Genomic DNA, 15768 nt, shown 5'->3' with positions numbered 1-15768 from the left:
GCCTGAGCATCAAAACAATTTTTATTCCATTTTTTTATGTTAACTGATGAGTTGGGAGAATTTACTACATTTCTGAAACAGACGATTTTTCCTCTTTGCTTCTTTGAAAAGAGCAGATATTCTACTATTCTACCAGTTTAACACTGGTAGACTGAACACTCATTTTCACATCTCTTCCCATCTTGTGCTTGTACATCGGCAGAACTTGGATTGCCATAAAAAGGTAAATAAAATTTTCAAGCTAGCTTTTCTCATTTTATAAACGAAATACCCAAAGCCCAGAGATGCTGTCGCTCTCCTCCTGGTCACATAGAGGACTTTGCATCAGAGGTCAGATTAGCATCCAGACTCTCAGCTCCCCCCAGCGCTCTGAACCATGCCTCACAGCCTCTATGAATTCACATTCTGAAGAAGCAATGGAATCATTCAGCAGTGGGGTTTAGCTTTAGCTGGTATGTACAAAACAAAAGGCATTCACCTTTTCTCATTTTCCTTGACAAATCTATACGTGATGTTAAGGACTTACATAGCAGATAAGTAACAAAGCAAGACGGATGTGGTTGGCATAAACAATGATTTGGGTTGGCATATATACAACCTCCATGAAATCCAAACTGGTTAAAGAAGTTAATCAGATGAAACAAAACTTATTTTTCTAAGCACACTGTTGGCAGGTATATTCAAATGCTTATGAGATAGGAAGCTATATTTTGTATGAAGAGTAAAAAAATTTTTAAAAACGACATTAGCCTTTTAACAGTATATTATTTCAATAGTTTATTTTTGTTAATGATAGAGATATCTTTTCAGTAAATTCAAATAATTAATTTTTTAACAGTGAATGATACACTAGAGCTAGAAAAGTTAACACCCAGCATTATCTTGAAACTTCAGAGGGAAAAGTGGTTGACTGAACCACTTTTTGGTTCACCTATCTTTGTGAACCAAATGATGTTGACTGAAATAAATGTATTTTGAACAGAACTTCATCTGATTCTTTCGTATTTCAAATGTAAAAGCCCTCTGACACAGAAAATTTATTTTTATGTATCTGTTTATATGATAATCCAGTAAAAGTCAACATTTGGATCCTAGACTATACCTTGTGAAAATTTAAGTGATGGAAATTTAAGAAGAAATTAGATTTTCCCCATGACAGTAAATCAGTATCAAATATATTCCACATGATTATGGTGACTGAAGCAAAAATACCAAGTATAGGACGATGATAGTTCTTGTTTGGCACATATATTAATAAATTCTCAAATATCAAACAATAGAACAGCAGTATTTACTAAAACCAACTAGCACAATAATAAAGACTCCTAGAGCACTGTTATTCACATCATAAAAACCTAATTCCCGTATGAATTCTGAAACCCAGCATGCCCTCTGTACCATGCAAGCTGGTCCAAGCACATACTTTGCCAGGATTCGCTAGTATTTCTAAGTAAACTCAAGCTGAATCCCACCAATTCCTTACGGAACTCACTGATCTTCCGATTAGGCCCTCGCTTATGAAAATATATACATACCCTCATCACAATTTTGAAAAGAACGGAAGGCCTTCATACATGTCAGTTTTTAGTTTTATCCAATCATTAATTTTCTGCAGAGTTGTTTTTTCTTGAGTTAGTATTTTTGCAAGTTTTTTCATTTTTTCTTCATTTCTTTCTATGTACTTCAACCCTTCCAGCTGCAGCTGATTGAGCTTTTCATTTCGGCTTTCATCCAGAGGTATGTTTTCACACATTACAGGATTAAATCTAAAATAAGTGTCAGGAGGTAACAGACCATCAAGCATTACATGAACTTCTGTTGAAACAAAGAGAGAGAGAACAGGGTAGATAAGAAAATTGATTTATTCTGCAATGATCTAATTTTATCCTTATTTAAAACTATCTTCTTTGAGGGCAAATTACAAAGCTTTATTTCATCATGCCAGCCAATTCACAGTTGGTCCAAAGATTCCATACTAATGACTATAACTACAAAATGAAATTCATCTCCCAAGATCATTCATATACTCTGCTAATTAGATTACTAGCTCCTCTGTTCTCTTTTCTGTTTTTGGTCATACTGTTAGCCACTGCAGAAATGCCTTTACAAGTTTCCTTTTACTGTTTTATGATTTTTTGGTATCATCTTTACTGAGGTATAATTTGCATACAAAATTCATCAATCTTAAGTATATGATTTGAGAAGTTCTGAGAAACGTGTATCTTTGTGTAATCACACCAGTTATGACAGAACATTTCTATCACCCCAAAAAAGTTCCTTCATGCCTTTTGTACTTCTTCCTCTTCTTACTCTTTGCCTTTTCTAGAATTTCATGTAAAAGAATCAGAAGTATATAGCTAGCTCTTCTGGGACTAGCTTCTTTTACTTAGCAATATTCTTTTGAAATTCACCCCTGTCATAGTATGTATCAACAGCTCCTTCCCTTTTAATTGGTGGGTAGAATTCCACTGCACAGACACATCACAATTTGTTCTTTCCTGTTCTGGTTCTCTTCAGTTTTTAGCTCGTAGGAATAATTCTGCTGTAAGCATTTACATGAAGTCTTCCTGTGGATAACAGATTCCACTTCTCTTGAGGGAATACTTTGCAATGAGACTGCTGGGTCATATGGTAAAAGCATGTTTATCTTTTTCCTTTTTTAACTGAAGTATAGCTGGCACACAGTGTTATATGTTAATCTTCTGAAGAACTGCAACATTGTTTTCCAGATGGCCATACCATTCTGCATTCCAACCGTTAATACATCAGAGTCCCACTGTTCTACATCTTTGTCAAAACTTGGTATTGTCAGCCTTAATTTTAGCCATTCTAGAGGATGTGTAGTTTTACTTTTTACCTTGTAGTTTTACTTTTCATTTCTAATGATTAATGGTGTGAAGTCTTTTATGTACCTTTTAGTCATCTGCATATCTTCTTCAATGAAGTGTCTGTTCAAATTATTTTGTCCATTTTTTTAGTGAATTTATTTATTTATTTAAAGATTTTATTTATTTGACAGAGATCACAAGAAGGCAGAGAGGCAGGCAGAGAGAGGGAGGGGGAAGCAGGCTCCCTGCGGAGCACAAAGCCTGATGCGGGGCTCGACCCCAGGACCCCAGGATCATGACCTGAGCCAAAGGCAAAGGCCTTAACCCACTGAGCCACCCAGGCGCCCCTGAATTTATGTAATTCTTATATAAATATTGTGGGCATTCTCTATGTGGTTTGAATCTGCTTATATACTTGGTTCTGGTAATAGATCAGATACGTTTTGCTAGTATTTTATTTCGGCCTATAGCTTTTCATTTCAATGTCTTTTTTTTTTTTAAATTAAATTTATTTATTTTTTTAAATAAACATATAATGTATTTTTATCCCCAGGGGTACAGTCTGTGAATCACCAGGTTTACACATTTCATAGCACTCACCATAGCACATACCCTTCCCAATGTCCATATCCCCCCAGCCACCCTCACTCTGTTTTTTGAGATTGAGTCTTTTATGGTTTGTCTCCCTCCCAATCCCACCTTCTTTCATTTATTCTTCTCCTACCCCCTAACACCCCTAGGTTGCATCTCCACTTCCTCATATCAGGGAGATCATGATAGTTGTCTTTCCCTGATTGACTTATTTCGCTAAGCATAATACCCTCTAGTTCCATGTCATCGCAAATGGCAAATTTCATTTCTTTTGATGGATGCATAGTATTCCATTGTGTATATATACCACATCCATCTTCTTTATCCATTCATCTGTTGATGGACTAAGACTGTCTTCTGAAGAGCAAAATCTGTACCCTGGTAAAGTCTAATTTATCTATTTTTTTCTTTTTTGGTTCATGCTTTTTGTATTCTATCTAAAAAATCTTTACCTAACCCAAGTCATTAAGATTTTCTCAGGGTACTCTTCTGGAAGTTTAACAGTTTCAACTCTTTTATTTAAGTCTATGATCCATTTCAGATTAATTTTTGTATATGGCGTGAAGAGTCAAGGCTCACTTTCTGAATATGGTTACCTCATTGTCCCTGTACTATTGGTTGGAAAGACTATCCCTTCCCACTCAGTTACCTTGTCAAAAATCTTTTGAGCTTACATGTATGGATCAATTTCTGTACTATTATGCAGCACTGATCTATATGTCTATCTTTATGCAAATACCACAGTCCTTCGCTTACTGCAGTTTTATAGTCTCGAGATTAGAAAGTGTAAAACCTCCAATATTGTTCTTTTTCAAAATTGTTTTGGTTCTTACAGGTCCTTTGCATATCCATATAAACTTTATAGTCATCTTGTTAAATCTCTACCCCAGAAAAAGGCTATCTGGATTTTTACAGCAACTGCATGGTGTCTACAGGTCAACTCGCCATATGCCTCTAAAACACCACTAGATTTCCAATTCATGAGCATGGTGTATCTACTGATTTATTCAGAACTTCTTTAATTTCTTCCAGGAATGTTTTGCAGTTTTTACTGTTCGGATCTTGCATATAATTTAAAACAAGTAATTCCTAATTCCTTCAAGTGTTTGACATTCTTGTGCTATTGTAAATGATATTTATCTCTGTATATATTTAATTTTAATTTCCAGCTGCTAGTATTCAGAAATACAATTGAGTTTTCTGACTCTATATTCTCCAACTTTGCTGAACTCACTTGTTAGTTCTAGGAGCCTTTTAACAGATTGTCAACATAGACAATGGTGTTATCTATAAATATTTACTTCCTTTCTAATCTAGCTTCCTTTTATTTCCTTTCAGTGCCTTGCTATACTGAATATACTGGAAACAATCTCCAGTAAACTGCTGACTGGAAATGATGAGACATATATTACTCTGCTTCTGATCTTAACACAGAAAGTTTTCGGTCTTTCATCATCAAATATGATGCCAGCTCTAGGGGTTTTGTTTGTTTGAACAGACGCCCTCTGTTGGGCTAAGGAAGTTCCCTTCTGTTCCTAACTTACTATGAGTTTCCATCTGTCAGGTGTCTTTTCTTCGTCTATTATGTCACAAAATTTTCATTTTTTGTCTTAAATTAACACGTAAATTTCATTAATTTTTAGTACGTTAAACCAATCCTTTATTCTTGGGATGAATCCTACTTGGTTATACTCTGTTCTCCTTTTAGATTGCTCAATTCAATTTATTAATATATTTTAAGGATTTCAGCATGGGGAGACTAATAGGGAATTGGTATTTTTATGCATTTTATAATTTTTTTTTCTCCTCTGGTTCTGGTATCAGGGTAATATTGGTCTGATAGAATGACCTGGGATGTATTTACCCTTCTTCTATTTTCTGCAAGTTTTTATGCAGAACTGCTGTTAATCTTAGCAGCTGTATTTTTCATTTCAAACAGTGTATTTTTCACCTCTAGAAGTTTGATTTGGGCCTCTTTTGTATCATTCATTTCTCTCCTTATCATATTCCAGTCTTCCTCCAGCCCAGTAAACATGCAAAGTATGTTTTTAATAGTTACCGTAATGTCTTTGCTAATTGCCTATCATCTGTTTCATAGCTAGGTCTGTTCCCACTGACTGGGTCTTCTCCTGGTGAAGGATGTCTTTTCTTGCTTCTTTGTATGCCTGGTAATTTTGTACTGGACACCAAACATTGTGAATTTTTGTTATTTTTCTGTGCTGATTGTTGTATCCCTTTTAATCTTGACTTTATTCTAACAATGGATTCAATTCCATCTATTTGAGGGCTGCTTTTAAGCAGTGTGAGAGTGGATCCTAAGCAGCCCTCACTTTGGAACTAATCTGATGCTACCACTGAGACAATACTCTTTTTGAGAACTCCTCTGCACATCTCGTGTATTGCCAGGTCCTTGTAACCTACTTGATAAAAACCTGAGCTACTTTGGCTCCTGGGTGAGCTCCAAGAGGAGTTGTGCCTAATTCTTCCTGGTGGTTCTTGGCCCTACGTTGGGGAGCTTCCTCACATGCATGTACATATCAGTACTCCAGGGGACTCCCCTGCATATCTTTGGAGCACTCTCTCTGTGAAGCTGCCTCCTCTGTAGTATTTTGCCCACAAATTCCAGTTTCCTGGGCCTCCATGAACTCCAACTCTGTATCCTATCCGCTTTTTTGGGTCCACCCCTTCTTTGCTACCACCTAGAAACCTTTTTTTCAGGTAGCAAGCAGGGCAACTGCAAGGATTACTTCATTTATTTTCCTTCTCGCAAAGATCATGAACCCATGGCACCTCATCTAATGGCTGAAAGCCACTGTTCTGTTGTTTGCTAATGGTTTCAGGTGGGAGAGATATATGGCTTCTATTATTTATTTTTAATTTATTTTTTATTTATTTTCAGGATAACAGTATTCATTATTTTTGCACCACACCCTGTGCTCCATGCAATCCATGCCCTCTGTAATACCCACCACCTGGTACCCCAACCTCCCAACCCCCGCCCCTTCAAAACCCTCAGATTGTTTTTCAGAGTCCATCGTCTCTCATGGTTCACCTCCCCTTCCAATTTCCCTCAACTCCCTTCTCCTCTCTAACTCCCCATGTCCTCCATGCTATTTGTTATGCTCCTATTATTTTATCATGGTCAGAAGTGGCAGTCTTAACCCTCTTTTAAAATCTCTAAACCCTATTATCCTTTAAGACCTATATCAAGTCTACTTTGGTGTTTCGTTTTGAAAATTTTTGTACACTTGACAGAGAAAAAGAGGGGGAAAGCACAAGCAAGGGGAGCAGCAGGCAGAGGGAGAAGGAGAAGGCTCCCTGCTCAGCAGGGAGCCCAACCCAGGGCTTGATCCTAGGACCCAGGGATCATGACCTGAGCTGAAGGCAGATGCTTAACCTACTGAGTCACCCAGGCGCCCCTAGTCTGTTTACAATAACCTAGTTTCATTTTCTTATTCCTCCTCTTAATTCATAATCTTAATCATCTGCAAACTCTTCACCATTTATTTAGCAACCAATAATGCATTAGATTGAGCTAAATAAAATTACAGTTTTTATGGGTCAACAACCATCAAGTATCAGCAATTGCATGTATTTCACTCAAGTTCTTCATTAAGAAGGGTGTTAAGTTATGGAAACAGCATTACTTGTTTCTTGAAAAATTTTAAATTAGCCTATCAGATGATGTGCAGCAGATAGACAAACAAGCATTTTGATACTGGCTGATTAAAGCTTTCTTTTTCTCAGCAGATTGTTTAAAATAAGAATACTGTACAGAGGGGTGCCTGGGTGGTTCAGTGGGTTAAGACCTCTGCCTTCAGCTCGGGTCATGATCCCAGGGTCCTGGGATAGAGCCCTGCATCGGGCTCTCTGCTCAGCAGGGAGCCTGCTTCCTCCTCTCCCTCCCTCTCTGCCTACTTGTGATCTCTACCTGTCAAATAAATAAATAAAATCTTAAAAAAAAGAATACTATACAGATCTAGAAATATGCTTTTCAAAAAAACTTTTGAGATTTTATTTATTTACTTGAGAGAGAGAAAACATGAGCAGGGTGAGGGGCAGAAGAAGCAGCAGACTCCCTGGCTGAGCAGGGAGCCTGATGCAGCGCTCGATCCTAGGGCTCCAGAATTGATTGGGAGCCACCCAGCTGCCCCTAGAAATATGCTTCCTGGTAACAATGGTGTTAATTCCACAGTTTAATGAAAAACAGTAAGAAATTTTCTTTTACAATTTTTTTTTTGAGAGAGCGAGCGAGCATGCACAATTGGGGAAGAGGCAGATGGAGAGAGAATCTTAAAGCAGGCTCCATGTTTGGTGGGCTCGATATCACAACCCTGAGATCATGACCTGAGCTGAAATCAGGAGTCAAATGATTAACTGACTGAACCACCCAGGTGGCCCTCTTTTCCTCTTTTTGAATCACAGATGAAGCACTACTCAATTTTAACTATTCACTTGCATGTACATAAAAATATGCCACTTGTATCAAGGAATCAATGTCACATCATCTTTAAGAAAACTGTTTTATGATGTCACAGGCATTTACTTTACTGCAGACATTCAGAAGTTTAGTATTCTAGGCTTAAATCAAATGTATTTGTGTTGTGATCTAGTAAAATAAAAATGTGATGGAAAAATAAGAAAGAAAAAAGAGAGTATTTTGTTGATCTTGACAACAAAATTTCAGATAGTGAAAAATCCAGTATACAAGCTTCTTTTGGGTTGTCACTTACTAGATTAAAAGTCCTCAGTGGGGAGTTTAAGACTATCATGTGGACTAAAGACTAGGCTAGTAACACAAGGATATGAAAAGAATGAGATTCAGAAGCAAGGGGTTGGTAAGTGGTAACAATTCTTTTTAAGAACTGAGTAACAGATTTCACGTAAGACTTAAAAATAAAGTAACAAAATAAGGAGTTCTAGACTTCAAGGCCAAAACTAGAAATTGGATAAATACTCAATGACTGCGTACTATGTGCAGGCATCACAGTCAACACAGCCTGGACAGCTTCCCACCTTACATTCTTGTGGGATAGAGAGATAATAAGAAATGAAACAAGCAAATGTGTGATACACAGCCACGTGATGAGAGAAATGCTCTAAGTCAAAAAGAAAAAAAAAAAAAAAAAGAGGAAGAAGCAGGGTAAGAGGGTAGAATGACATAGTGAGGGGGACAGAAAGGAATCAGGAAAGGTCTTCCTGAGAAAGTGACATCTGAGCAGAGGCCTGAATGAAAAAGCAGTGAATCAAGTATGAATCTGAGGGAAGAATACCTCACATGGAGTGGGCACAGCAACTGCAGAGCGCCCAAGGCAAGAGACTTCTGAACAGACTGAGGGCCACCTGGTAGCGGGGACACATATGAGGAATGGGGGAGGAGATGTATTCAAAGGCTAGGGGCCTACTAAATTTCAGTGAATGAGGCTTTTGGATTTTGTTCTGCATGTGATGGGAAGCCTAGAGGCTCTGAGCAGGGTAAAGACAAGATCTGATGTATATTTTAAGTCTCCAACTGAACCTTCGTGCTAATCAGCTGTAGAAACTTCTCCAACTGTACACTTAGGCACGGGAGTACTAGCACATAGAAGGAAGTGAAGTCTCTGTTCTTGGGTCCCTTAGAAGAAATGAGTGAGGAGACATGAAAACAAAAGATTTGCTCCCTTCTGCTTCCTGAGCCCCCTAGACAGACCTAACATATTCTTTGGTAGGTAGCATCAGCATAAGCTACCAAACACTGAACTGTGGAAGTTAAAGTGCTTTAAGGTGGCAAATAGATGGACTGACCTTCTGTATCTGTGGCACTGTTGATAACATTAGACAGTTTGGTCTTCAAGCTCGTGTATGTCACAGAGTTCCTCACATCACTCTCATAACGTCCAGTGCCCAGGGACACTATGCACTCCAACGGGACGTCGGGCCAAAGACACTTACACTCATGCATTGCTAGTGCCGAAGGGTTATTCAGAAGCAAACCTCCATCCTGCAAAATATAAGTCAAGAAAATATAGTGCAGAACTCTTAAAGTAAAATTCTATTTTGTAAATATGAAAGCAAAAATTGTATTTTAAACAGGCTGAAATGTACTCGTAAGGAGAGCTTAACAATGTAGTAAATTGAAAAAATGATTTGAAGACAAGAAGTTCCTTTAAAGTGAATTTCTTTTATATACTATAGCTTAAAAAAAGTGTACTGTGGAAAAAAAAAGTGTACTGTGAAAGATCACTGACCTCATTAAGATCTCTTTTCCTATTATGGAAATTATTTTAACTTCTTTGATTGGATATTCTTCTCAAAACTACTAAAATGAACAAAGTTATTTTAAAAAGATATTATCCTTGCTTAGTGGTTACTATAGATTCTATATAAAATCTAACAGAACAACTGTGGTTCTACCGAACAATTAAAACTAGCTCTTCATTCACAAGTCAAATATAACCAGATAATTCAACAAATTTAACTGCAACTTTATCAACAATACAATTTCAAAGTATCGCATTCATTATAATGCAGATATAACCTAAAGGAAGTTCATCCATTAAAAACTTAAATGGCCATCTACTCAATGGCTGGCCGAAGAGCAGGCAGTGACTACGGCTTTAGAGACTGCTATCCTTGTGCGCTGAGCTTGAAGCAGACGGACTGAGACTATATCTGCTGGAAATGATCACAGTGGAGCATGGGCTGTTTTTTAGTGTTTTCAGAGGTACCAGGCCCACTCTCCTCAGAAAACCAATAGAGGCTAAACCCATGTCATTCAAAATTCCACTGTCTTTCTGTTCCATTCAATAATACCATTCAAATCTCTGAGCTTCCTTGCCACCGACAAGTCATCTTCAAAAACCATTCTTCTATCTACTCTCCAAGGTCACACATTAGCTCTTGTTATCAAGATACATGGAATCAGGGGCGCCTGGGTGGCTCAGTGGGTTAAGCCGCTGCCTTCGGCTCAGGTCATGATCTCAGGGTCCTGGGATCGAGTCCCGCATCGGGCTCTCTGCTCAGCAGGGAGCCTGCTTCCTCCTCTCTCTCTCTGCCTGCTTGTGATTTCTCTCTGTCAAATAAATAAATAAAATCTTTAAAAAAAAAAAAAAAAAGATACATGGAATCATACAGTATGTATTCTGAATTTGGTTTCTTTCCCCTAGAATAATGCTTCTGAGATTCATCCAGGTCATTGGACAGCCCAGTAATTCACTACTTTTTATTGCTGAGTAATATTTAATTACTTGGATGTATCAGTTTATCATTTACCAGTTGAAAGGAACTATTTTTAAATTCTGTTATCTTTAGGTATCTGTTTAAAGTCTTACATGGGCTATTTGTACTATTTAACTATGTAAAACCCTACTAGGATTCCTTGAATGTAGGTAGTAATAATTATTTTCTAAAGGCTTCTAATTTAATTTTAATTTAATCCTTCCAACTTTATCTTTTGTTTTCAATTAAGAGGACATTAGAATGATACCCATCACATAATAGAGGTATCATTTAATTTCTAATTCAGCAAGAGAGTTGCCGCTTTTAAAGCTTTCATCTTAAATCTTTTTTAACATTTCACTTTTAAGTAATCTCTGCATCCAATGCAGGGCTCGAACCCAGAATCCCATGTTCCACTAACTGAGCCAGCCATGCACCCAAAACGCCTTGTTATCTTAAATTCCATACTTGTACTCTATATAGTAACATTCAGACATCCTGCTATTTTAGATGGAACACTGCTACACTATTTTATAGAAAAGCCTATCAAGAAGTATCAGCAAAGTCAAACAGGGAAGAAAAAATAAGGGCAAAAGAAGTTTACCACGAATTGAGAATAGTAAAATCACTCCCAAGTTAAGAAGCTGTCAGGATTCCAATGGTTTTAATAGCCATGGCAGTAAATTCCTGTTCCTTAAACCTAATTGTTTTCCATCAAGTATGGAAGTTAAGATTTTTGGTGCTCACTCTGGTGTGTGGAGAGGCACACTGTCCCTGGAGCTCCCTTCCACTTAGTCCACTCCTGTCCAGGCCTCTCCTATCAGTAAGTCATCAGTGTAATGGTACAGCCATGGTGTTCCCTTCATACAGGCATTCATATTCCTATCTACTTAGTGTGTATTCGGTTTTGCCAGGCCCACTGCTAGACACTATAGTAAAACAGACTTAAAAAATGAACTGATTGAATAATTTGCTATTTACCTCTCAGAGTTATACACAGAATTCTGTTTTAATAGCAGTATATTACACATGTACTTAATAGCCTAAAATTTGGATACTTTTGGTTGCTTTTAATGTTTATTTAATCATTTCAAATCATAGAGTACCTACCAGAGAAAATATCTCTTGCACAGCATGAACTTCTCCTAATCCTCTCATCCCAGTTATGACTTCTTAAAAAAATTTTTTTTAATAATGGTAAAATATACAAAACATAAAATCGGTCCTTTAAAGCATTTTTAAGGTCACAATTCAGTGGCATTAATTACATTCAAAATGTTTTACAACCATAGCCTTTATTTCCAAAATGTTTTTATCATCCTAATCCTGTTTCCATCCTACCAAACTGTTCATTCTTTAGATCTCAACTGGTGTGAAATGTCTTTGTAAAGCCAATCCTGACAGAGTAAGCCACATCTTCTGTACTACTTCTTAATCCTATGCATATTTTCATTACTGAATTTATTTTTTCAAGATTTTATTTAAATTCAAGTTAGTTCACATATTGTATAGTATTAAGTTCAGGGGCACAATTAAGTGATTCATCAGTTCATACAACACTCAGCACCGATCACCAATGCCCTCCTTAACACCCATCACCCAGTTAGCCCATTCCCTGCCCATCTCCCCTTAATCAACCCTCAGTTTGTTCTCTATAGTTAGGAATCTCTTATGTTTTGTCTTTATCTTATTTTATTTTTCCTTCCTTCCCGCTATGTTCATCTGTTTTGTTTCTTAAATTCCATATCGAGTGAAATTATATGGTCTCTTTCTCCGATTTGTTTGACTTAGCATAATACCCTCTAATTCTATCCATGTTGTTGCAAATGGCAAGATGTCATTCTTTCTGGGGTGCCTGGGTGGCTCAGTGGATTAGGCCTCTACTCTCAGCTCAGGTCATGATCCCAGGGTCCTGGGATCCAGGCCCACATCAGGCTCTCTGCTCAGTGGGGAGTCTGCTTCCCCTCTCTGCCTGCCTCTCTGCCCAGTTGTGATTTCTTTCTCTCTCTCAAATAAAGAAATAAAATCTTTAAAAAGAAAGAAGTCATTCTTTTTGATGGCTGAGTAATATTCCATCGTGTGTGTGTGTGTGTGTGTGTGTGCACATAAACACAATACATTTTCTTTATCCATTCACCTGTTGATGGACTTCTGGGCTCTTTCTGTATTTTGGACACTGATGGTACAAATATTGGGATGAATGTGCCACTTTGGATCATTGTTTGTATCCTTTAGATAAATACCTAGTAGTGCAACTGCTGGGTCAAAGAGTTGTTTTATTTTTAACTCCTTAAAGGAGCCTCCATATTATTGAATTCATCATCTTACTATATAACTCTATATATTCTTCTAGTTTTAGCTATTTGAGGATAGGACCCAGGAAACACAAAAAATAAGCTGGCACTTATTAAAACCTTTATATTCCTCCCAGTTAACACTGCCTGGTACTGAGCAAGCAGTCACTACATTTTTGACCAGCTATACTAAAAATTAATAGTTGTGGCCTGGCAAAGGCATCATTTTCCAGGTGCTAGTCAGGTTCTTTCTACTGAAAACACTATTTACCTGGAACGTTTATATGAATTATAATTCCTCTTAAGTTAATGTTTTCTGATTTCTGGATATAACCTTTCAAAATGTAAATAAGGCCTAGGAAAAATAATAGATGAGAATCTGTCATAATAAAACCTTTAGTGCAAATTAATCTATCAGGCCCTTTCTCCAAAGGCAGAGAATGAATGATTTACTTTTGGAGGTGGAGATGAAAAAATATCAGAGAGAAGGGACATGCATATGTCCAAACTCATCAGATATGCCCAGTTTTTGGTATATCAATTATATATCAATGAAACTATTAAAAAGAGAAAGAAGGATTAATTTTGTGTAAAACATACTATTTCAAGATAAACATGATGCTACTTGGGCAGGGGGGAAGAAGTAATACTTGGAAAGCTACTCAAAAAGAATTCTTCTCACTTTACAATTTTCTAGGACATGTAATAAACCTGGTAAATACTGTAATAACGTTCTTCTCTTTATAGGCAAAAGCAAATGAGATCTACACGTCTACCTTCTCACACCTCTTAATTATGGCGCACTGCTTTCAATAACTGCTCAGAGTATTAGTCTAAATTTATGCTCTACATGGTTCCAAAAGAATGTGAAGTAACTCACGTTAAAACATATGTCAGACATGACAGTTAAAAAGAGATTTTAAAAATCAGTCTCAAAATAACTCAATATAATTATTCAAAGAGCTTAAGAGGATTATAATAAGTAAGTACCATATTTTAGTTTTAAACTTCTTAACAATTTCTGAAGGGCTGGAAAGGAATTTCACTCGAATATTTTTTTGTTTAAGCAATCAAGATCATTCACATATTAGAATATCCTAATCAATCTTTCACAGTGTCTTGTGAGTAGAAAAATATCCTATTTCTTCTTCATGTTTGTAAGAGAACATGCAGTAAGAAAAATATTCTTAAAAATAAGGTTTGCTTAGAATCTAGATGTCATGTGAGTATTAATTAGATGCACAAATCTTCCCGAAGTCCCTGATTTACATAAAAGTATGTTCTTTTACATAAACTTTATATAGTAAATTATTTTAATCTGCAGCTCAAACCTAAACTCAGAGATTATGGTCATCAATACAAAAATGGCTAAGCATGAAAAAAAATTATCACTAGTATAAATTAAATGGAAAAAAACCCCACAGAATTACTTTGGTTTGTTATTATGTATTGAATGAAACTTTAGAACTATTTCTACTTAGAGAAAGAATAGAAAGCAAATGAAATTACTAACTTCTTTTGAAGTCTGGGAGCATATGGTCTTAAAATACAGTAACTTATCATTTGAGACTTTCATTAATACTTGGCATAACTGCAATTCTGTAGCACAACAACCACCTCAAAAATGTGTTATAAATCTTTAACTATTTTGAATACACTGTCTAAATTATTTCTCCATTTACATCCTGGTAATAAGAGTAAGAATATGCAGAAATTTTTGTTAAAAACAGCAAGGTACATTTTAAAATAAAAATTTTAATTTGACCAGTAAGTCTTGAGATCTAGGTCAGAAAAACTCTACAGCTAGCACTTTCTGTCTTGAGTAGGTGGAAGAAAGAAGAGAAAGGCGAGAAGGGGAAGTGCCTTACATAATTGAACAATGACTGATCTGACAAAGTAAGAAATGGTCTGAACTAACTCCAAAGACAAAAGGAAACCTAGGTTAATCTCATGATTAAAAAGATTATGATATTACTTCTAGAAATATAGAAAAAATGGGAGAGCTGCCCATAATATGTAAAAATAAGTCTAACATACAAGAAAAAATATAGGAGAAAATAAAAGTAATAATAATAAAATAAATAAAATAAATAAATAATAATAAAATAAAAATAAAAGTAATAGAAGTGTTTTAGCTATTACAATACTGACACATGTAAAGTATATAATTGATATGTAGTTCATATAGATCTATGTATGAGCTTTTGAATGACATCTGAAAATCCTTGCCAAAATAGGAATAAACTGCCAGAAATAATATTCAACTTTATATATCATTTAGTCATAAACTTAGAAGCAGTATAATTATAGGTAGCATCCCAAGCCTGTCACTTAGCAGCCATGATCCTATTCTAGTTATTTAACCTTTCTCAAGACTCCAATACCTCATTTGTAAAAGTGGGAATAACTCTATCCGATTTGTAAGCAGTGATGATTAAATGAGACAATGCATTACAAAGGACTATGTAAGTGCCCAGAACAGAGCTAACTTAATGAGTGTTTACTGTGATTATTTTCTTATATCATCTCCTTCAAAATATGTCTACCCCAACTGTCAAAGGGATTGCATTCTGTGTTTTCAAGGGCCGTGTTTTAATTTTTATTGCATTTGGACAGCCAATCCTACTTACTATGTTTTCCATCAATAAAATCATAGTTAGATATGAATCACATTATATAAAATACAAAAATAATCTTTGCAGAGGGCTTGTTAATTTAAGAAAAACTACAAATAAAAACATTTTCTATGGGACATCTTTTGCCACATGTAAACAAGAAGAAAGTCTCGGTTGATCCCTCTGTGACATTTAATGATTGCTGATTCTTTAATCACAAACTTTCAAAAGGTAGGTCATAAT

At 36.2% G+C, this 15768-nt stretch overlaps 1 protein-coding gene across 2 annotated transcripts in view; it reads right to left on the bottom strand.

The window, feature by feature from the left end:
• Positions 1–762: 762 nt before the first annotated feature.
• PNPLA8 (patatin like phospholipase domain containing 8) overlaps positions 763–15768 on the bottom strand; it is a 39747-nt gene continuing 24741 nt past the window's right edge. For both annotated transcript variants that reach the window (XM_004739504.2, XM_004739505.3), the window contains exons 9-10: positions 9204–9399; positions 763–1815 (exon numbers count right to left, since the gene is read on the bottom strand). In XM_004739504.2, coding sequence (XP_004739561.1) covers positions 1541–1815; positions 9204–9399 — 471 coding nt within the window. In that variant the 3' untranslated portion in view covers positions 763–1540. The remainder of the gene's footprint in view (positions 1816–9203; positions 9400–15768) is intronic.

Source organism: Mustela putorius, unplaced genomic scaffold (genome assembly GCF_011764305.1).
Source record: "Mustela putorius furo isolate JIRA1106 unplaced genomic scaffold, ASM1176430v1.1 tig00003845_pilon_pilon_pilon, whole genome shotgun sequence".
Lineage (NCBI taxonomy): Eukaryota > Metazoa > Chordata > Mammalia > Carnivora > Mustelidae > Mustela > Mustela putorius.
The sequence above is the reverse complement of the archived record's forward strand: the minus strand, read 5'-3'. Positions and strand labels throughout refer to the sequence as shown.